General features: G+C 40.3%; 1 protein-coding gene across 1 annotated transcript in view; it reads left to right on the forward strand.

Moving 5' to 3' along the window:
- The window catches only part of LOC125901306 (insulin-like growth factor 1 receptor), a 52,444-nt gene that overhangs the window by 2,052 nt on the left and 26,924 nt on the right, over window positions 1-23,468 (forward strand). Inside the window, exon 2 of the mRNA XM_049596954.1 lies at window positions 6,267-6,833. Within this exon, the coding sequence (XP_049452911.1) occupies window positions 6,267-6,833 (567 nt within the window). The remainder of the gene's footprint in view (window positions 1-6,266; window positions 6,834-23,468) is intronic.

The following is a 23,468-nucleotide window of genomic DNA, read 5'->3' on the forward strand; positions in this document are numbered from 1 at the left end:
TGGGCATTCTCTTGTGCCTGGCCATCCTTTCCATTTTGATATTCCCAGTCATTTATTCTCCTTTACTAAACAAACCAGGGGATACCTTGACCTTGGAAATATTTTCATGAATACCGGCACGCTGCAGCATCCACCCATCCGACAAACTAATTACCACAGCTCTGAGGTTATGGAGTTTAGTTGGATGTTAGTTCATTGAAGTAATCCATACTTCTTTTAAAGTTTGACGTAACTTTGAGAAGCACCAATTGGCACTGCACAGATGTCCTAGTGTAAGAAATGGGACTTTCTATAGACTTTCTGTATGGCAGCATATATACATATTCTGTCAGCATATAAAGCTTCAAATTTAATGAATTTAAAGCTTCTTCATATATTGAAATTTTCTTTTTATGTGTCGCCATCTGATTTTCAGCTGAACTGTAAACTAGGCTTCCTGATTCATCCCATTCATCATAACATGTTGGGGAGGGGTGGGTTGGGGGATTGAACCAGGGTCTGGGTTTTAAAATAGAACAAGCCAAAGTACATTCGCAAGCAAAACAGACTAAGTTCTGTTGATTGGAAAGAGTGAGGAGCTTGTGAACTGTGTGTCATGGGGTTTACTGTTAGCCCCAGTGGTTACAGGACAAACCTGGGAGAAGCAGAGAGGTTCTCCCATCGAAATCCTACGTTTATTCTCGCTCCGGTGTGGAGCTGTCTAAAGGTTCCTTGTGTGGCTAAACTCTGAGCATTCCTGCTGGTTTGCTGTATCAGTTGGAACTAAAGGGTTAGTAGGTTTGGGTTAACCAGGTTCAGCTGTGGTGCTGCAAACAAAGCCTCTCAGATGAATCAAACAAGCTTTATCTGTCAAGAATGATCTTTTGCTAAAGCTTCCCAGCGCATTTCTTCTCACCTTGCCTCTCATGTGGAAAAGTATTTATGAATACGTTCCCCCCCTCGGGCAATCTGTCACTAACGGGATGGAAATGAGGAGTAAACAGACTTGCTGCAGTCTAGTGGCAGTGTATGAAGCACCAGATTAGAGGGCGTATTGCTTCCTATTTCTTGTCTTATGGGACTTCTAGTGGATTTCCTCTGATTGTCTGCGGATAGTCTGGGTGCTGCAACCAGCTGGGGAAAGGTTATCAAAAGTAAATATGTGATCTGGAGGCTCATCAAAGCTGCAGAGATAGGCTTGTGTACTCAGCTGTTTAAAATGTGTCAGTATGAGAGGAGAGGGAGGGGGAGCTATTAAGCTGCTACACCTGCTATCCAAATTTTCACTTAGCTGAGCACAAGATGTAAATTTTGATCAGAAACTTGTTTAGTGTCTTCATGAGCGTGGTAAGGAGCAGTTCCCATGAAAGATGGCCATGCTGGCGTTGCAGTGAGGCCACAGAGGGTGAAGCATTAAGGCTGCTGTGATGTAACGTCACTAGGCAGTGTGTCTTTTTACAGGCCCGGGTGTTGGGATTGTATTAACAGGTATGCAGCTCGCTCAAGGCTGCTGACAGTGTGCACTGACAAGTAGATTATAGAGAAAGACATAACAGCCATACCAGCACACTGCCTGCCTTAAATCACACCAAAGGCATTTCATAATGGCTCACCAGAGCTCTCACGTCTCTAGAGGAGATTTAAACTCTCAGCAGTTTTGGTCAAAAGACTACAGTTCTTAACCCGCTATTTTATGTGAGAGACAAATTATCCCCAATTAAAAAGCCAAATGCAAAGACAGGCGATACAACTTTGTCACATTTTAGCTGGGCACTGGTACATTACAAGCTACAGCTCCAGTGTGCTTTGAAGCTTATGTCACAAGTGGGGTTGAAAGAGGTCAATCTTAGGGCAGTTTTACATTCGATATATTTGTTGTCTGTAGACTTACTATTGTAAAGCATGCTTCTTGGGGAATGAATTAAAGGACAATCTTTAACTTGTTTTCGCCAGTTTACTCACCTAATTTGCACAAATGGGCCCAACTTTCGTTTGCATTTTTCAGAGAGGAGCTGTGGGTCTGTCTGCCCTTTTTTATTGGTGTCTGTTGCTACTTTCTATACTTATTTTTAACATTCAATCAACTGGGCTGACTAGTAGTGATTTAGTTTTCAATTTTGACTTGTCACAAATATATTTTCCTATGTAGAAATTACATTTCTGATTTATAGTTATCTTTGATTTAATTATAGATATCAGGAATTTCTTTTTCACCAGTAAGAATAACATTTACAGGTATCTACAATTAAATTCCCACATGTTGAAAAAGGATTGTGACTAGTGGAAATGTAATTATCCATTTCAGATATCAACAACTGTATTCCTGATATGTCCAACATTGTAATTATAACACGTCAAAATGGAATTATAGATATCTGTAACTGAGTTTGGATAAGTTACAGATATCTACAGTGAACAGTTCCACTAGTAAAAATAAATTGTTGATATCAAGAATTAACATTTTGAATAGTGAGAAGTGAATTGGAGATATCTTTCATTAGAATTAGAAAACTCAAATGAAACTTGCATAGTTAATATTTGGTTGTCAGTTGCAGTCATAGACAAAGTTCTTAGACACCAGCAGACACTTTGTGTCTTCCCTGGTAACTAACGACCTGTCAGGTGCAGCCACCGTCACTTGTTGCTTCACGTTCTGTGTGCAGTTTTCAAAACCAGGATGCTTAATAGGAGGAATTTTCCCTGAGCCAAGATTACTATCTGAAAGATGAAAAAAGGTGTCATGCTTCCCGTTCTCTGGGCTGCATTTTAGGACTGCTGTGACATCAGGAATTTTTAATACCTGTTTCATACAGGAGATGCTGGTTGGACCTGCGTCACTGTGTTAATGTGAACTGGGTATAGGAAAGTTACCATCTTTTGTGAACTTTGCCACTGCTGAGTTAAGCTGTAACATTGTGTTGTTCAGTTACAGAAACATGTTTGATTTTTTTCAAACAGTAAGCACAGCAGACATTTTTCTTTAGTTTCTCAAATGGAAAAGTACATTTCAAGTTTCTGAAAGTTAGCAGGAACATATTACCTCCCTCACGAATAAGTGAGTGATCATTATAGGAGGGTTACTAGTCACACACACTCGTGAGTTTAGTTGTTTTATTACTTAACCTCAGTGTGCAGTAGGGCAATGTTACACAGTCATAGTATTCAGATTCAGAATACTTTATTGATCCCCGTGGAGTAGCCTTTCCTTCTGTGTGTGACTGACCCCAGAGCTGCTGTTTAGTTAACACGTTCAGAGCATGTGAGCTGCACAACTAAAAGATTTCAATTTGTTAAATATCATGTTGGTCATGAACTTCAGTAGTGGTTAACAGTCTTGTTTATTTGAGAATGAAACATAATCTTTGACTATAGCAAAGCATTTAATTATGTTTTCATTTTGTAATCCACAGTAAACTATTGCTCATTATTAAAGCTAAAATTACAGCACTCTATTGAGAATATAAAATAGTGATAGGCTTTTCCAATATTGTGATGTGTCATTTTGTGCTATGCCGTCAAACCGCATTGGGAGGTTTGTGAAAAATTTCCATTGCCAGTAGAAAAAGTTCAGGGTGTTCTTTTGGAAATTAAACATTGTTCCACCTCAGAAGCAGTGTTGGTTTCTGGAGAAACAAGACATATGGTTTGCGGAACTACAGATTTTGGTATCAGTAATACTGTCTTATTATGTGCATTTATTGGTCTTACTTATTCACATTTAACAGTTTGTAAAGTACTGTCTGACTTGTTTTTCTACTCTTTAAACTTGGACAATGATGCATAAAGTATACTCATTTGCCTTATTATAATTTGTTAGAGAATGATTGGAAGATTAAAATCTTGTGACAGGTTTATTACATATTACACTATAACTTATTTCCCTAGATTATACAGTGATGTGTACAGCCTTGGGGTACGACATCTAGTGTGAGAAAATGTGTAGCTGCTGCAAATTGCACAAGCTCCAGATTTTGCTTTTAGGGCAATTTCCCGATTAAACAAAATGACACAAATTTACACCTGCAACACCAGATCAAATGTTTAATTATAAATTGTATTTTGTTAATTAAGACAACCATTGAATGTTTGCTGGTTATGTATAGTCTTTTCCAGACCTCTCTGTGTTGCAGTCATACAGTAAAACTTTATAGACGAGCATTAAAGCAGTAGTGTGACAACCTGTTAGCTGGTTGGTGTGAGTTTTCCATGACTCACTGCCCTCCAGCTTTTGAAGTCTAAATCCTCCTCACAGTGATGTGCGATAATGGCCTCCATGTTTCTGTGGGTGCTGCTGGGGCTTCAGGCGAAGTATTGTTTAGAGCATAGCACACAGGTGGGAGTAAAAGTTGGAAAGGCAAACACTCCACCGATCATCACCATCATGCCGTACCAAACTTTTCCTAATGCGGGTTTGGATTTAGAGCTGTGCCTTTCATACACTCTGTTCTGCAATTGATTTGGTTCAAAGTATTTCTTTGTCTAAATGGAGTCAAACACTACAGTCTCAGTAAATAAAGTACGGCTCATGAAGTTAAAAACCAGTCTAAACAAATGTATTTTACAGAATGCATTAAATTGCAGCTGTCCTTTGTTGTCTGTTCTTGGATCTGAAGCCCAGAAATGTTCACCTCTGCTGTACATCATTCTTCAAGTCATTAGATCGTAGTGAATACAAAGGTGCTACATGCTCAGACTTTTCCAGGAGGGCATGCTACACTGCATCTACAACAGCTACTTTTATCCATATTAGCAGTAGAGCTGCAATAATTAATTGATTGATTAATTAGTTGATCGAAAGAAAATTATTTGCCAACTATTTTGATACACAATTAATCATTTCAGTCATTTTTCAATCAAAAAAAAAATTCTGGTTCCAGCTTCTTAAATGTGAGAATTTGCTGCTTTTCTTTGTCTTTTACAAAGGTAAATGAACAGTCTTAAAGTTTTAGACTGATTTAAAGACGTCGCATTTGGCTCTGGGAAATTGTGATCAACATTTTCGGCTTTTTTTAAATGACATTTTATAGATTTAATGATTAATCACTCGTAAAAAATAATCAGCAGATGAATCCATATTGAAACGGAAATATCTAGTCTATTGGCTAGATTGTCACTTTACACATTCATGCTCCCCAGAGGATAAATCCTACTTTTCCTCTAGGGCCTCTCTAGGCATGGTGACATTGATTGACATCTGTGATTTGAACGGGTGATTTTGAAAGAAACGTCTTCTTCACTGCTGAATAGATTGTCATGAAATTTAGTACAGAGATTGATGTAAGTTGTAACAAATGGAGACTTGACTTGAGCCAGTACTTTCTTTACAAAAACCTGCATCAGCCTCAGCTGTACTTTGGTTTTAGGGCCAATTAGCAAATGCTAGTATGCTAAAATAAGATAATGAACAGGGTACACATTATACCTGCTAAATGCCAGCATGTACGCATTTTTGTTGTGAGCATTGTAGCGTGTTGACATGGGCGTGTTAGCACAAAACACCGCTGTGCCTCACGGAGCTGTTGCCTTGGCTGTAGACTCTTGTTTCGTGAAGAATGATGATGACCGAGCACTTGTGAAACTCCCTCATGATTCATTTTGTCCTTTCTTTTAACAAGTTGCTTTGTCACATATACTGTATTTGATCAACCGAGTGCGCACAGTTTTTTATGGATGATGTATTTTATAGTTGATTGTTTCTATTGCTTTCATGTGTTGTAAAAGCCTGACTAAAGCAGACAGTGAAACAAAAGGCTGGGGTCATATCAGGTGGACACAAGAGCAACAATAGCCTGAAGGCAGAGTAATGTAAACTTTATTGCACTGTTAACCTGAGCTTGAGTAGAGTATGACCCAAGTATTTACTCTGTCACGCCATGTCAAGATGACATTGGTGATGAGAACTGCAGGGCAAGCATGTTTTGTCAACAACTGCACAATTCAAGTGCACTGTCAATATTTAAAATACGTACAAACAAGCATCTCTTTATAAATGTAACTGTTTCAGAAATGAACAGTGTTTTGTTAATTGTAACATTTAACATTACAAATAGAGTGTAAATAAAGTGTAATATGTCAAGGTCATTTGTAAGAATGTGTTGACTTTTAGCAAGAATAGGCAAGGCTGTTGTGATGATGAAGCTGTTATGATCCCTGCAGAGGGCATCACATAAACGGATACAGCAAAGAAATAAATAAGAATGGAGCAAATAATGTTTTAGATATTTATGTTGCTGTTGAGTTTAATGCATCGCTGCCCCTCAATCTCTACTTTTGTTTGTCTCCTACAGTCTGTGGCCCCAGCATCGACATCGGGAATGACATCAGTGAATTCAGGCGTCTAGAGAACTGCACAGTGGTGGAGGGCTACCTACAGATCCTCCTTATCGGTGACAAAAACAACAACAACATCAACCAGGAAGTCTTCCGCTCCCTCAGTTTCCCAAAGCTGACCATGATCACAGACTACCTGCTGCTATTCCGGGTGTCCGGCCTGGACAGTCTGAGCACACTCTTTCCCAACCTCACCGTCATACGAGGACGGAACCTCTTCTACAACTATGCCCTCGTGATCTTTGAGATGACCAGCTTGAAGGACATTGGCCTGTACAACTTGAGGAACATCACCCGTGGCGCCATCCGCATTGAGAAGAACCCCGAGCTCTGCTACCTGGACTCCATAGACTGGTCCCTCATCCTGGACGCAGAGTTCAACAACTACATTGCCGGGAACAAGCAGTCCAAGGAGTGCAGCGATGTTTGTCCAGGCATCATGGAGAACAACCCTCAGTGCAGAAAGACCATGTTCAACAACAACTATAACTACCGCTGCTGGAATTCCAATCACTGCCAGAAAGGTAAGCTGACTGTCACACATGATAGCTCCTCAGGGATTTGAATTGCAAATAGATCATGCAGACAGTCTAGCCTTTGGCCTGATTTGTGTAGATGTGAATTTGGGAGTGTAATGAACGGCTCTGTGCCTACAGCTGTGGCCTGCTACCTGTCACTTTAACTGCTTTAGCTGTTGTGTTTTGGCTGCGGGGAAGGAGGAAAGCGGGGGGATGTTGTTATGCATGATTGGCTTGTCTGCAGATCTTTGCTGTAATATATCTCAGGTGTTTATCCGAGTTAAGGAAAGATGAAGAAAGAGCTAAACAGGGGCATTGTTGAGACTGCAATTTTGCCTCAGCCCATGTTGTTGTTGAGAAAGATTTTCTAAATGTAAGCGACTACTGGCTGTAAAGTATCAACCTCTGTTTACTTAAATGCAAAAAACTTTTAGGGTGGCTACCCATAGTAATTGCAGTTTTCTCAACAGAGACAGTAGCTCACATATTTGGGTGTCTTGTGGTGCTCGTTTGATGCCATTGAAGTTCAATACAAATGTTCTCATCTGCCTAAACAAACTGAACTAAAGGAGTAAATGCTCCAGAGTTTAATTAAACTACTCCAGGCACGATGAGTGTGAACTCGCCCTTTAATTTTGTGTTTACGACTGCAGCGTTTTAGATGACTTGTTTTGCTGGTGCGTTTCAGACAATGTGTTTTGGCTGACTGAGTGTGTGTGTCTGGCTGAATTGTTTCCCTGGTGACTGGCGCCTTGCTGCAGACTCAGCATGTTGATGTTTTCAGTCTTGTGACATGGAACTGTCGCAGGACTGGCCTGGATTGCACGCATGTACATACACAAATAGACACACACACACTGTCACCATCATTAAACACACTCGAAGCGCAGACAGAGATGCAGGCACACACACGTGCAAACAGACAAATCACAGAGATGCAAATATGTCTGACTGTCTGACATATGCACATACGCCGGCCCTCTTTGTGGGTTGTTGGAGTGGCAGAGTGTGGGCATGATGGAAAAGAAGCCAGGAGGTGGAATATGTTGGAGGAAGACATGTTGGATGGATGGAGGGGGTGTCAGGTGGAGGAGCAGAACTCTGTGCTGTTTATCATTTCTCTTGTTAGGAAGAAAATATTAAAGAGGGTCCACAATAAAAATCAAGACCTCTCCTCTCCTATTTGTCTGTGTTTGTACCAATGGGCATTAAACTCATGAAAAGGGTCTCATTCAGTAAGACACAATGTCACAGATGATATAACCAGTCTTTACAAAGATGGTGACCTATAGTAAACTGGAAGTCCTATCTTCAGTTGTGTCTTCACATGTGAGAACACCACCTGTCTTCCCTCCTGCAGCAGCATCAACTCAACAACAACCAACAGCTGTGTTGCTCTGAATAAGCACTCCACAGTTTAAATTAATTTTGGATATTTATGTGACTATTATCTCTAAGGATCTGTTTGTATCATAAATCAAATAAGCTGCAGTTCACCCTTTGTGATGGTCCTTCAAGCTGTTGGCGCTAGCATGAAGCCCACACTGTCACTAACTGCTCTCCCTGAAGAAATATTATCAAAATTTTGGAAAAACAAGAAAGTTATTTCAGAAGCAGATAAAACAGATAACTGCTTGAAGGATATATCCAGGATGTCAAGGTCACTCAGCAGCAAAACAGGTGAAAAAGATCAAGGTAGTTAAGAGCTAAAGCCTACAGTGTTACAGTGAACCACCACATCACCGAGTGATCGAGAGAAAAGACAAGGAAAATAAAGGGAACCTTTGCTGATATTCAACCAGCTATATGTCATCAAAGTGTGCGCAGGTAAATGATGTTTGGCTTCTCCCTTGCCGCTAGCGCCTGGACCTTCGCCAGTGGATGAGTGGGGAGCTCAGGGAGAGCAAGAGATTGTATGGAGCACAGCTGTGTAGTTGTTGGACCCTTGTTGGAGCTGGCCAATGCTTCACAATGATTTAATGCATTCAAGGGGTGGGACCTAGCAAATGGTCAATTGCTACATTGTTAGCATTACCAGCAGCTAGAAACTTGGAGATAAAGTTCATCAGTGTGATATTTATATGGTACGTCTAAGTATTGTTCGGGATTTTGTCTGACTGTTATGATGATAATATTGATGAAAATTATGAAATTGACATCCAGACACTTTGTCTATACATATATATGCAGTGTTTATCCTATAATTGTACAGGCCAACAGGACACCTGTTAGGCCAAACAAAAATTTCTTTAAATGTCAAAAACAACGCCAAATATCCATTCCAATGTTTGCCTTATAGTTATTCTGCAGCAGAGCACCACGTGCTATGCAATGAGCGGTGTATTGCCATGAGTCTGTGAATGAGGCAAGTGTCTGTGGTTAGTTGACATGTCTGTAATAAGAGCAGGACAGTCTGATATCTAAATTGCTTAAGTCGGTTGAATACTGATCAGGTCAAAGCAGGCAACCTAGGGAAAACACTGCATATGCTAGTATGTGGTAAGGAAGTCAAGTGTAGCAGCACTGCACAAGGACGGCACAGGGCCGTCTTTCTGTCTCCACTCTGTTGAGACTAGACTTAAACATGTTGTTCAGAGGATGGGGGCTGTGAAGGACAGGAAAGAGATTTGGATATTATTTTAACTTTTATCTTTAATTTAATAGTAAATGAGTTACTCATGAGAATATGCTAAGTAAAAAGGGTAGGTATTATAAGCGTAAGCTTCTGCCTTCACCTTTTTGGTCTATATTTTTGGTTTTGCTTGGTTTTGCATTGCTCTTGGAAAATTATTAACAACGGCCAAAATATATTACCCCTACTACTACTACTACAGCTACTACTGAATAGCCAACAACTAACACAGAATGCCTTGACTAGTAGTTCTTCTGTTACCAGTGCTAGTGCTGCTGCTACTACAGTTTCTCTTACTGTTGCCTCAACTACAAAGCCATCTGCTGCTCCTACTAACTACTATTACTACTACTTCTCCCACTAAGATTACAACAATTGTCTGTGGATACTGCTTTGTGTACCACTTTGCTACTAAAACCATTGTTAACAAGTAATAGTTCTTGGGTCACATTCTTTTTGTATGCAGCTGTATGATGTCAGAGCCCAAATAGACACATGTACACACAGACCTCTGCTCCACTGTACTGTTGACTTACTGGTGCCAGCGCAGTTTAAGCGGAGTGAAAAGCATCCTCTTCTCTTAACTTAAGAAATTGTACTATTAAACAGAAAAGAGTACAAGGAAACAGGAGGGACTCTCAACCTGTCAATCAGGAAAGGTGACACACTTTTAGGAATAACTGATGTGTTCAGTTGGCATCTCCCTATCCAAGAGGTTGGTATGTATTGTTAAGTTTAAGTAGACTAAATATAGAAGAGGTGGAGAATGACCCCATGAAGATGCATAAGCAGTCAACCAGGCTCCTGAGGGAGTGTGCCAGCCAGGGCAAATGGGCCATCATTTGCTGCTGCCGCTGCCTTAAAACAGCATTGATCTCAAACAACATGAGCACTACTGCTCTCACTGCAGAGACTGCATTGTTGTGCTATTTATTAGGCGGTTTATTGGAGAAGTCTGGTGGTAGTAAAAGCAGGCTTCATTAAAAAGAGGAAGGCCGATAGCTGGAGTAGTTTTAGCAGGCTGACCAAACAGTGCTCATTCCCTCAAGTTGTTGTCTGGCGGCTCCAGTACCTGCAGATCAGAGGCTGTTTATATGTATGCTATTCAGTCTTGTGTGTTAGTTTGGAGCAGTAAAAATAATAAAGCCTGATGCTGCTATACTTGGAATCATGTCTTTTTACTTGGTTTTGGACCAGTATCAGCAAACACTTTGACAATAGAGGATAAAATTATGATGGTTTTCATTTGTCTCTGCAGATAACGCCCTGTATCAAGCTTCAGTAATCTTATCTGGGATCTATTGTTTAAATGTGTGCCTTGCTCACAGGCCTTCTGCTGTGCTGGCATGGGAGACAACTTTGTATTCAGAGGCATTTTATTTCCAGACCCGGTCATTCATCAGATCATTAAATGAGGGAAGGGAAAAGTGCAAGCCCTGGTTTTATGGAGTTAATAATATAAAGGACATTCTTTCAGCCAGAACTCATTCATAAAACTGTTACAAGGAAAAGAGGGTTCAAAGGCTGTTTCCCTCTCTGGGAAAGTGGAGTGTTTTTCAGTCGTGGTGGTGGGGGCTACATTCTCCCATGTTTACTTCCCCCGTTTGTTTTTTTGGAATCTGGTTTGGGTGTTTTGTCTCGTTCATAACTCATAGGCTTCTTCTAAAGAAGAGCCATGTCCGTGCATGCTGGGAAACAAACACACACTCTCTCTCTCAAACACACAAACCCGCACACACGCGTTCTCATTGAACAGCATGGGGGATGTTTTTCTGGTGCTTTGTATGGTCTGAGGAGATGAAAGCACATCATTAAAGTACAAAGTAGGTCTTCAGGGATTTACTGGAAGGAATTTTTGTCTTTTGTCAACCCCTGGCTGAAGGGATTACACATTAAACTAGAGGGATTGTCTTCAGGGTTGTTGCTAGTTTAATTTACTGCACTTGACATGTCAGTGTTTGCTCATTTATATTTGTATTTAAAGTATGTAGTTAGCAACAGTAGTGTTGCTATTCAGGATAGAAATCAAGTATGGAAACAAATATTATGTGTAGGATTTGAAAGTTTTGGCCCCTGCAAGACTTGGCCCATATGGGGTGCACACTCTACCAGATAAGCTGCTTCGCAATCTCTAATGGTGGTATCAAAAAAGACACTGGCAGACGCACACTCGGCCTGTTTAGGGCTGCCACATGATTTTGTTTTGAAAATAGAAAACTTTTGGCAGGAATTAGTAGATCGTTTTATTTGCTCACAAAAAAAGCATGCCTTTACAGTTTAACTGTGATGTAGAAACAGTGATCTGTGCTGACTCAAAGTTTTTGATCTCAGTAAATGGTACAAGACTTGGACGGTATCGAGTTATTACATTATATCATGGTATTTAGAAATGCTGTCAGAAATACAGGCTGTCCTCTTTCCATTAAACTGATACAGAGATGCTGTAGTGAAGCGATGTGTTGTAGTGCACAGCACATGTCACCAGAGGTGGAACAGGAAGCCGAGAAAGATAGCGACTTGGAGTGGTGGGGTTAACAATACCATATACAGTAAAATTGAAAAATGCCTCTGCTCATGTTTAGCCCTCTGCTGTTTCGGTATCCACTGCAGCAACAAGTGTCATTGGATCTTGGAAGAAAGGCACTTATTTCCTTATTTGCATTATTCTATGGGCTGTAAATATTCGAACCCAGCAAGACTTGTCAAAGTTTGCTTTTTGCATACACACAGCATTGTAGGCTAAACAATGCCATAAATGCTATAATGATTTCTATCACAAGCAGCTCAGATTTATGCCTTTTTTTTTCTACACAAATGCCGTCATGTAAGGCATACCCCAGTGAAATGTCAGGAGGGTTTAAAAAAACGGATACTTCCCAAGCCTAAATAGATAAAAAATGTCTAATAGAAAGTCCCTTAAGGTACTCTGATTCGCTGTTAATTACAACATTGATAAGCTTAGTGCGTAATTGCTTTTATTTAGCACACAAGAAAATGATCAACTTCATTTTTCCTAGAAATATATGTCTTTTTGACCCACAGCAGATGTATTTGTATGGTGTATATGTTGGCTGATAAGTAACAAGAAATTGCAGTGCTCATGTACCAAGATAAGTTTGAGCCAGTTTGAGTAACTGCCACTAATACATAGTTTATCCAGCACTGAGCACTGACAAAAGATTTTTTTAACTGTTAAATATCCCACTCAGTGCTTATTTTGGTCACAGTTTTTATCAACCAAGATTAAGGGGTCATTGTCAGAAAGTTTGTTTTAAGATGTGTTTTTATGCTTTACTGGCAAAAAAAACATTGGCCTATATTGCTGTCCGATGTTTTTTTTTTGTTTCACAATCAAACATTAATATCACTGTCTGCCTTGAAAATACATTATGAGTTGGGGGCTTCTTGGTATTTGAGGCACATCCCATATAACTACAGCATACCAGGATCAGTTCCAGGTGAGGACCTTCATTTCATGTTATATCCCTCCTCCTTTTATTAGCGTTGATAAATGGGGAATAAAGTCTTCCACCAATTCTCAGCATGTCAGATTGTCTGTTTATGCATTATGCAGAAACAAGTAATGCTGTTATTTTTTTTAATGGAAATCCTGAACACATTGCTGTGGTATCAGTGAAATTGTGCGTGTTAGCTGACATGCAGGCGACACACTATCAGCTGTCTAGCAGGAAAATGCACACTGTGTGTGTGAAAGAGAGCTTAAGAGAGTCACTCACCACAGAGGGTGAGTGAGTTGTGGATTCAGTCCCAGCAGCCCCCCTCCCTCTCCTGTTTTCTGGTTGGTTTTGGATGTGGTAGATCCAGTGTTTATTTACCCAGTGCTTCTCTAGTGCTAAATGTGAGGCCATTTTTAAACGTATATTTTCTTAATGTGAACTAGCTGTTTTTCAGATTCTACCTCACTAATGTTTTGGGGGTTTTCAGTAGTGAACCATCCCTGCTGTACTTCATCTCGGAAGTTTCTGTTCTCTCCCCGCATCTTTAAGATGAGGTAGTTGGGATGAATATGGATTGTGTTGAGGCAGTGATGTGGACTATAAAGTGTTGGGTTGTGTTAAGACTTTGGGACTGAGACACAGTTCTACTTCCTCCTTGCGCCTTTTGAATACAACCAGGCGCTGAAACCTGGTATTAAATAGTGTTGATAACTTCCCGCAATATCTGTTCTTTATCTTGTACTTTTGTAATACCTATACCACTTAAAATTTAAAATTATGTGTTGACCAAGTAGCGTCAGTGTTCAAAATTATATTTCCTTGGCTCAGTCTGTCATACCCACACACTCAGCAAAGTTCACCATCATTCCTGTGCCAAATAAAATACAGACAGCCTGCCTAAATGACTGCCACCCAGAAGTAAACATTCGGTTGCTGCCGTTACACAGGTCAGACGCAGCGTTGGTCCTTGAATGAGAATGCAGCTGGTTTCATCAAAATCCATCTGCTCCATCTCCCCAGAGAGTACTCAGACTACATTCTGGCGCTCTGAGAGAGTGGTGCTCTGAATAACTGAACGGTGTATATATACTCCAACAGCGCTCCACATTAACAAACAGTTCTGTTTGTGCCAGAGTGCACGCTAGCACAAATTGCACGGGGTGCAGCTCCAAAAATAGAAAATCTATATGTGGCGGTAGTGTTGATATTGTGGTGGGCCGCCACAAATTTAACTTGTGTGTGGGAAACCCTGAGTGCTTTGAAGGGCTGGTTAAGGATTACATCTGCTCCTCACTTCCAAGCGCATTGGACCCACTTCAGTTTGCCTGCTGTCCCAGCCAATCAACAGATGACGCCATAGCACACATCCTCCGCACTGACCTCTCTTTCTTGGACAAGTAAGGGAACTATGTGATATTGCTGTTTATTGACTACAGTTCAGTATTTAACACCATAGTTCCCTCCAAACTTGTCACAAAGCCTAAGGAGCCGAGATCAAGGTGGAGAGGGTGGACAGCTTCAAGTCCTTTGGTGTCCATATCACAGTGGGCTTGACCTGGATGCTGCATACTGACTCAGTGGTGAGAAAGGCAAGGTAGAGACTGTTTCATTTCAGACGCTTGAGGCAATTTCAGGTATCCCCTCGAAAACTGGAAGGGTGATGTGGGAAAGGAGTGAGTGAGGAAAGGAATGTATGATAATGTGATGTACTGAAGCAGTGAGTGTTGATGGATACATTGCAGCTACAGCTATTGTTTCACAATGTTGAAGGCTTTAGACACAGTTCAGTCCAGATGATAAGTGTTATAGTGAGTTCAGAAATAGTTTTTTCTGTACTTTTGTTTTGAAGTGAAGTAGGGGAGTGACACATGCCAGAGTTTATTAGGTAAAAAGGAGTAGCCAGTTGTAACATAATACAACAAAGACATGATGAATTGAAAGTAGAATAAATATTGGTGAATTTCCCCCTCCCCAGCCTTAAATATTTATTATTCTATTTTGATATTAATTAAATATGTCTGCCTGCAACAAACAAAACTTTTTCAATTTTATCAGTTCATCAATAGAAACATGCATTGCACACGCATGACATGGCTGTGTTTAGTCTTATATTTAGATATTTTAGTGAGAACATATACAAGTCACTATGTTGGCTATACTAAGAGCACTCGTAGTTGGTATATCCAGCCCTTAGGTTTGAATCCAGGCTTTGAAAAAGCCAGTCACATCTTCAGATATAAGTCATATTTGGTTAAATGATCTGTGAGAGAACTGAATTCAGATCCACTCTTCTTGTATGCTCTCAATAAATGCCATAATTACACTAGATAAAACCTTTCAAGATACTTTGATATGATGTTCTTGTCCTTTGGGAATTGTATCAACAGTTTTATTGTCTTCTCCTACAGCAGACATTTTAAAAGCAGTTATTGGTCATCACAAAAAAAATCACATCAATATGGTGATCCACAACTAGCCTTGCACCCCGTACCCTGACCCAGAACCCGGAGGCTGTCAGGGCTCGTAATTATAGGGACTACTTTGTAAACCAGGCACATCCATGACTACTTTTAGTGAACAGTCACACCCATCCCTGGAATTCCTGGAAGAGAACATTACTGGTTTGGCTGTGTTGAAGTGCCTACTGTAATTATGTGGCCTTTAATTGTGCTCTGTTAACACCGTCAGATTCGGATGAGCTGTGACCAGGGACTAAGATGAGTCTCTTGTTTGTGGATTTGAGGCTGGATGGAATAGTTTATGTTTTGTTATAAGGGCTCATTTTCCATCACTTCACTCCGCTATGATCACAGTAAAATTAGAATGAAAGAAAGAGAAAAAAAGGCAAAATACTTTGGCATTGTTGGAAGTTTTGTGTCCTCTTGTTTATGACTGTAGTTTTGCATTGTCTGACCAATTGTCTGTAATTGTCAGGATGTAACAAGAATAAAAACAAACTGTTGACACATTTAGGCTATCTAGAGCTCAATGAAATGTGTTTTAATTTTTCCCAGATTCCATTTCATTTTTCCTGTTTGGTTTTTACAATTTAAGCACATCGTCACATTGTGGATAAATACAATTTCAACAGTTCAATAGAAAATATTACAAATTGAATGAATATAAATAAATTTGATGTAAAAACATTGCATTACTTTTTATTTAAAAAAAGTGCGTCAATACCATTGTAAAAATAACATTTCATTCTGTTGTAAAATTAAGTGCTTTGTATCTTAGCTTCATATCTCTCTGCTCTAAATGTAGCTGTTAGTTAATTCCTCAGTTTGTTTGGATGATTAAAGCCTTCTCAGGGGGACTTTAAAGGCCGTGACACACCAAGCCGAAGTTTGCCCGTTAGTTATTGTTGGGCTGTCATTGAGCGTCTGTAGGTGTGGGGCATTTCACTGTTGCCCCGTGTAGGCCCTGTTGGCTTTTTTTTTGCCGAATTGGCAACGGCAGAGCCTGTCAGTGAATGACATCACTGTCATTGGTAGTTCAGCTCAGCGCACGAGAAGGGAAATGGAAGTGGGGAGTCAAGAGGGGGTAAGATCAAAACAATCTTGTTATGTAAGGTAATATTATTTTTCTTTAGCCATTGAACTCTTTAGCTAAAACATTTCCTGATGGTTTGTGTTGTTGTTCCCTGGTGCATGGTAAATATGGTTTGTTCTCTGAACACTGGATACTGTTGGTAATATGCTAACTAGCATCAAGATGGTTTTTAGTTTCCCTTTTTGAATGACAAATACAGACTACCACCATCTGCTGGTGTGGAGACTTATTTCTTCTCACACAGGCGCAGAACATACATTCTGGTTGGCTGTTGGCTGTAGTCTTTGTAGTGTGTTCATGTGCAGCTTTCTGGCCGAGCCACAGGCATCATGAGGCAACACATCAGTCAGCTTTCATTGCTGCTACTTCTCTGAAGTCAATTTGGTGTGTCTGGGCCTTTACACGTTACTGCAGCCTCCGACAATAACACTTCCTGTCAGGATTTGTTTTTTCAGCAAACTATCATTAAAGAATAAAGCAATTTCTCTCACAATTCAGTGGGATTTCCTAATTTATAAGGGTGGCAGGTTGCATGTTTCTACATCGCAGAAATCATAGGACCCTAATATATTGAGCTTTCCTGTCGCAGTTTCAGATCCAATTGGTGCTCTCATTACTAATAATCAGGTTTGATAGTAGATGACATGGACATTCAGTACCTGGTGACCAGGTTCTGTCTTATTAGTGATAACATGGAATCGTTCACTGACCTGTTGTAGTTTCAGTCTGTTGCACCTTGGATCAACCCATGCATCACAGTTGGGGTGTGGTTGGCATTGGTTAGAAGTTCTGATATGTCACCCTCTTCATACAAGGTAATCTATCAGAACAGGGTCGCTTTGAGAATCTTTGTTGATGTGAATAACATCCAGGCTTAGAATTCTGGTTGTGATGAGATACCCAACATGTGGTAGGTCATTAATAAAGCCAACCAGGCCAGGCAAGCTGCCCTTAAGATGTAAGGGAATCGTATCCTCTGCCTCCTTAATCCTTTACATCAAAATTCCAGAGATAGTGACACTTCCTGTGCCAAGTAAAAACACAAATACAAAGACTCAGGAATGAAAACAACTCCTTGGGATTCAGCCTGTGAGTGTCTAAGTTGCTGGCTTGATTATCAAGACTTACATTTAGCACATTTTGAATCTCTTCAAACAGCTTCATATACCCATTGCTTGAAATGACAATTTTAGACTCAAGCAGACCAATGTAGGTGAACTCAATCTGTGTTTGACACTGACTCTGTTGATTCACTTTGTAGGTTTTGGAAATTAATCTGCTGAACCAAAACTAAAAACTAGAAAAGGATGTGGCTAGTCAAGTGGATAACAGCAACTATAACAACAGCTTCAGTAGTTTGTCGAGGGCAGAGCTGTTAATGAGTTGAAATTGAACAAGAACATGATACAGTGAAGAGGAAACCAGTCCAAGTGAAAATACACTTAGTGATGGTCAGGCTGAGGATTGGCTTTATTGAGTTTGTTAATATGGAAAGCCTGGGTTCAATGTCATGTCCTTTTCACCTGAGCAGAAACAACGTGATGTTTCATCAGATTTACTATATTATTGCCGTGTTTCACTCTGAAGTTGAGTTATTTACATCATTACATTACAAATACAGGCTGGTTTTAACCACTCTTTAGTTTTAGAAATTGTTTTGGCTTTGAGGATTATTGTCCAACTGTAGTTGTACCCTACGGAAGAGCTGCTTTTTGTATGAATGTCAAAGATGTTGAAATCACATGTGATGACAAACAACATCATCTGTATTTACTGAAGACAATAGTAATGATCCAAGAGATCTGTCAGTGGTTGAAACTGTCTAATTAGTTACTGGATTTTGAGCTCAGTCCTCTTCCTCCTTACCCTTCAGTGCTGCCATGGCTCAAAACTGAGCTCAACATGTGTTGCTTGCATGTGTCATTGCAGCAGCTTATGTTCATCTTTTGCTTTGTGTACAGTTTGAATCATGTGCTTGTATTAGCTAATACTTTATTCCTGTTTTCCTGGCAAGATGCTCCCAATCATCCTTATGATATAATATAACACATACTCAAAAACACATGCAGAGACACCCAAATTTAGGGTTGTCTGTATGCCACATTGGATTTACAGTAAAAGTTTAGCAGTTTAGTGAACTGTCTTTTGAATGATAAAATCAGGTTTTGTGTGATTTCTTGTCATATCGTGTTTGAGCCCTCATCTTTATCCCATCACATACAGTAAAAGGTCAAACCTTCCTCACTGGACAAGACTTTAAGAGTCTTTTTTGACAGAGACATCACCCTCAAAAGCTGTCTTATTGTGGCTTTTGTTATTTCTGCAACTCTCTGTCCCTCTGGAGCTGTAGCCATATGTGATATCTCTCCTCATCTTAACTTATCTTTGAGATGTAGGTTTTAGGAAACAGCTGATGTGATAGCTCCTTGTAAACCCCGTCCACCCTGTTATTGTCTGGCCTCTGTGGAGACTCTGGGGACCAGAGTATTTGATTTGTCTTGTCTTTTCCAGGTCAGACAGGAGGGGGATGCCAGGAATTCCCTTTGTCTGTAGTTATCCTGTAGTGTCAGCTGATCTGACAGATGTTTGGTCCTAACAAGTTCCACAAGGCTAACTGTTGGCTCTGTTTAGACTAGCTTAATCAGGATATTTTTCTGATGTTGTTTCATGTGCTTTGACTATTAGGATATTACAAGGTATATGATTAGCCTGGCTGTTCTGACACCACATTGTGTTGTTTAATACTGTTTAATGGTGTTGTTGATAAGCATTGTTTTTAAATTCCTGAAGTGTAGTGGATGATGGGGCTTGAAGGAAAAATGGAAAAAAGTAGGTATGAAAGTTGTAAATGCTGCTGGTTGTTATCATTTTATAAGCTGTGTATGGTCACCAAACTGGATTAGTGTTTTGCACTGAATGAAGTATTTTGTTACATAGTCAGCACTTACTGCACATGTCAAGCTGTCTCTCTTCCTGTCTAAAACTCCAAAACATAGTCTCATTGGGTAGGATTACAAATGGGCGATGATATGAATTGGTAGTGTTTGCAGATGGGAAGCCTGTAAAGGATTTTTTGCTTTTTTCTCCTGCAATAGTAACTCATACGTGTTGGGGCCTGCATAGAGGGGACTGGATCCGGTTAGGATACCTTGTACTGATCAAGTGGGATAGAGATACTGAGGTAATGAAGAGCTGTGTACCTACGATAAGGACTGTTGTAAAATTTATTGAATACTCCAAACTAAGTTAAAAAAAAACAAGAAAAAGTAAACTGTTATGGTAGAGAAAATGAGTGCTGCTGTAACTGATGTACAGTCCTGCCTAAAGGAGAATAAACAACTGTCATCTGTCCTTGTGAGAAGCCTTCAAACTGGGCTTCCTGTTTGCACTTTATCTTTTCACCAGTTCCTTGTGGCAACTTGCCCTCACCAACAGAGACTCTTGCAGGTGCTTCACCATGTCACCACCAAACCGGCTATACATCTAATGTTCATGATGTAAATGCCTTGCCTTTCATTTTATTTTCTGTTTGCTTTGCTGACAGACAGCCGGCTAGTCGTGTTAACATACAGAAACATAGTGCCCACTGCCAACCCTGTGGTCTCCGCTGGTTAGCTAACGTTAGCCTTGGCCACTCTGGGATCTAGCTAGCAGCGCCGCTCATTCAGTGATTACCACTAGTAATCTGTTATCTTTGCTACAGATGGTGACCAACCTCCGGCCTCCCTTTAGGTACCCCCTGTTAGCAAGTAGCTTCAAAACCCCTTTAGCACAGTTACCTATGCTAGCAACACTAGCTGTGTTGACCTTGCTAACGGCACTTACAGAATGCTAAATGCTACAATGCTAAAGGTGGTTTCCTGTTAATAATTGAGCCACTTACTAATTAGGGCAATCTGGGAAGAAACCAGAGGGTGGGCATCATGTTACCACAGCAACCCTGTTGGGTCAGGATGGTGATAGAAGCGGTAATGGCCAAACGAGCGGTACCACTAGCTAAAGTTTGCTCCCGACAGTCATGGATGGTGCGCAGTGCAGTAACTTGAAGAGTGGCAAAATTAACCTATAGACCACCATGTGTAAATATAAATATATGGATATATTTTTAATTCAAATTTTAATTTCTGATTTTATCAAATTAGTTGACCTACTCTACATTATTTCAATTCATATCCAAACAACGGTAAAAAAAAACAAAAAAACCTTGGTGTACATTACAGGTATTCACCTGTAATTATACTGTCACATGACTAAGTCTCAGAAACTGCAGTCCATCTTGGTATAATGTCATGAGGTGACAGGCAGTAGGGTCCGCTCTCATCAAGAGGGTGAGCCAGAAAGAGAAGCATGTCCTGCTTTTCATCACTTACAGGAAAGATGTTCTCAGAGCACCTCTCTTAGTGTTTTTCCCTTTGAACAGACTGTAATTATCAACAGGAAGCTTCAGACCACACATCTCCTGTGGGATGTCTTCTCACACTGGGAGGAGCGGAGGGTGAGAAGGAAATCCAGCGTTAGTTTAGATATTTCTGTCAGCAACACTGTGCAAACTACATCTCTTTACCTGGTTAATGGTTATGTTGTTAGTACTTACTCAAGTGTTTGTCTTTGTGTTAAAATAAACCAGATATCTGATTCCGCTTAAAGTGTAGTAAAGCCTTTTTGGAAAACCCTTTTGTGCATGATTAATTTATTAATTAAATTGGGACAGGACCAAGTCAGGCTGTCTCTATGAGTCATGTAATTGGAATCCAAAAAAAGTACTTAGCACCAGCCAATGAAAACTATACCTCCTCTGTCCTGTTTCCAATCATTGTTTCCGTCCAATGGTCAGCCATCAAGAGTGCAGAGTGGACTGAATAAATGGAGATCTTTGTTCTACTGACGCGAATCAGCCTGTAGACAACACAGACACCACTGACTGACTGTTTTTCTGAATGACTGATTCACTGACTGAACCTACACACTAACAGACTTCCCAGCAGCAACAGAATGCGCTTTGTATCTTTGTAGGAGACTGGAAACACAGCAATATAGTTGTGTTTTCTGTCCATCATCAACTTCTGGTTCAGTCTGAGGAGCCTGTTCTGCTGCTGTTTATTACCTCATTCAGCCTGCATGGTGCAACACACTGGAAGAGTATGGAGTATGGGGATTTTGATGCAGGTGGTGGCTGGTAGCCGGACCCAGCTGACACTGGGTGAGAGGCAGGGACAGGTCGCCCATCAATCACAGGACTGATACATAAATAGGAATCCCAAGCACCTAGAGGAAACCCATGCAGGCACAGGGAGAGCATGAAAAAAAGACAAAAACAAAGTGAGTGTGCAGTTTATAGTGGGCCTTGTAGGCTGGTTTTGTGTCAATAATTTTTTTGTTGATTTCTGTATTTTCAGAAAAATTATTAATATGCATATATTTGGGCCTAATTGACACATTCATAAATGTAAAAGACAGTGTTGGTTGGGAAAGGCAGCAGATGCAAACTTGGTAATACAGTACCATTTTTCCATACAAATGCTGACTAGGCTTGGCTTGGCTACCTGTGTCAGGTGTGTCTTTACTATGGATGAGCTGAGTGATGGCATTTAAACACAGCAGGCTGATCCACGGCTTAAGCCCCCCTTTATTTTGTGTTTTTCCATCACACGGCAAAACAGGTAAAAGAGGTTTACCTGTTGGAGGTGAGGTGTTTGCAGAGATGCAGTAAGAGCCTGTTGTCTGCAGCTCTTCATCTAACATCTCACTGTGGCTGTTTCTGCTTTAACTCATCCTCCCTGCGGTATTAGTAGGCTTATTTTTGTTAAAACATTTATTAATAGCTGCTAACAAAGTCCCATTATTTTGATGATTAACACAGTTCATTTTCCTATACATTCCTCACAATAAAAGTCCCCCTGTATTTTGTTATGTAGAAGATTTTATTGTGAAGCAGCAAAATACGGTGATGTTGAGTTTTCTTCAGCAGTAACTTAACACGACTCCTATATAGCTGAAAGTGAACACAAAACAGTAAAATAAAGCAGATATCTTAAATATACAAGACAAAAATTAAACTCCAAAACATAGATTCAGTTAGAAGCTACACAAGTACTGAGAACTGAACACACAGAGACTTTAAAAACATCTGAGTGTTTTTTGATGGGGACATAGGGGTAGAAGAAGGGTTGTCAAGAGTTGGCTGTGGTCGGCGAGACATCACCTCTACCGCTGCTCGGAGATGGCCGGGTGGGCTTTTGGCCCTACTCAGGACTCAGGAGATGGCCCATCTCAGGCGCAGCTTGGCATGTTTAAACTGACAATGGAAACGCAAATTGGCGAGGGATAGTTTGGCTCGGCATACTCCAAAGTGCCAATGGAAAAGCCCTACAAGCTTGCATCTGCAGTTTGTGATTTGAGTCAAAGAAAGAAAAGAAAAAACTCCTGATATCCCTCCTGAATAATCCTGAGGGAATTACAGAGAAATTACAGCTTGCTGGGCCCAAAACCACTTGGTTTCAGAGCCATTTGAGTTCAGGCTGAGAATCAAAGCTGTAGTGCACATACAGTGACTGAGGCTGAATGTTGATGAATGAAATGGTGCAGATCAATATTCCATTGTCTGCTGGTCAGTAGGAACAGTGATGTTTTCTGTGTACTTTTTTTGGTAGTGGTGAGTTTATTCATTTTCAGTTCTGTTTAAAATAAAACTCTGGATTATTCTTTGATATTACTTCTGGGCAGTGACAGGGAGAATCAGCAGAGACTACTCCAGGATATCTGACTGCTGCAAAGTACTTCTGACTGGCTATTGGATCTCAGGGCCTTCTGGTTTTGGTAGTCACTGCCTGTCTCATTCATCTTGCCCAGTTTCTGCAATGAATGCACAGCGTGACACATCTATAAGAATTGTTTAATTTCCATGTATGTAAGGTTGTATTTAGAGATTTTGAATTTACAAATCATACAAAATTGCCAGTCCAACGTCATGTAAACATTAGAACAAATCCTGTAATTAGA

This window comes from Epinephelus fuscoguttatus, linkage group LG2, assembly GCF_011397635.1.
Source record: "Epinephelus fuscoguttatus linkage group LG2, E.fuscoguttatus.final_Chr_v1".
Lineage (NCBI taxonomy): Eukaryota > Metazoa > Chordata > Actinopteri > Perciformes > Serranidae > Epinephelus > Epinephelus fuscoguttatus.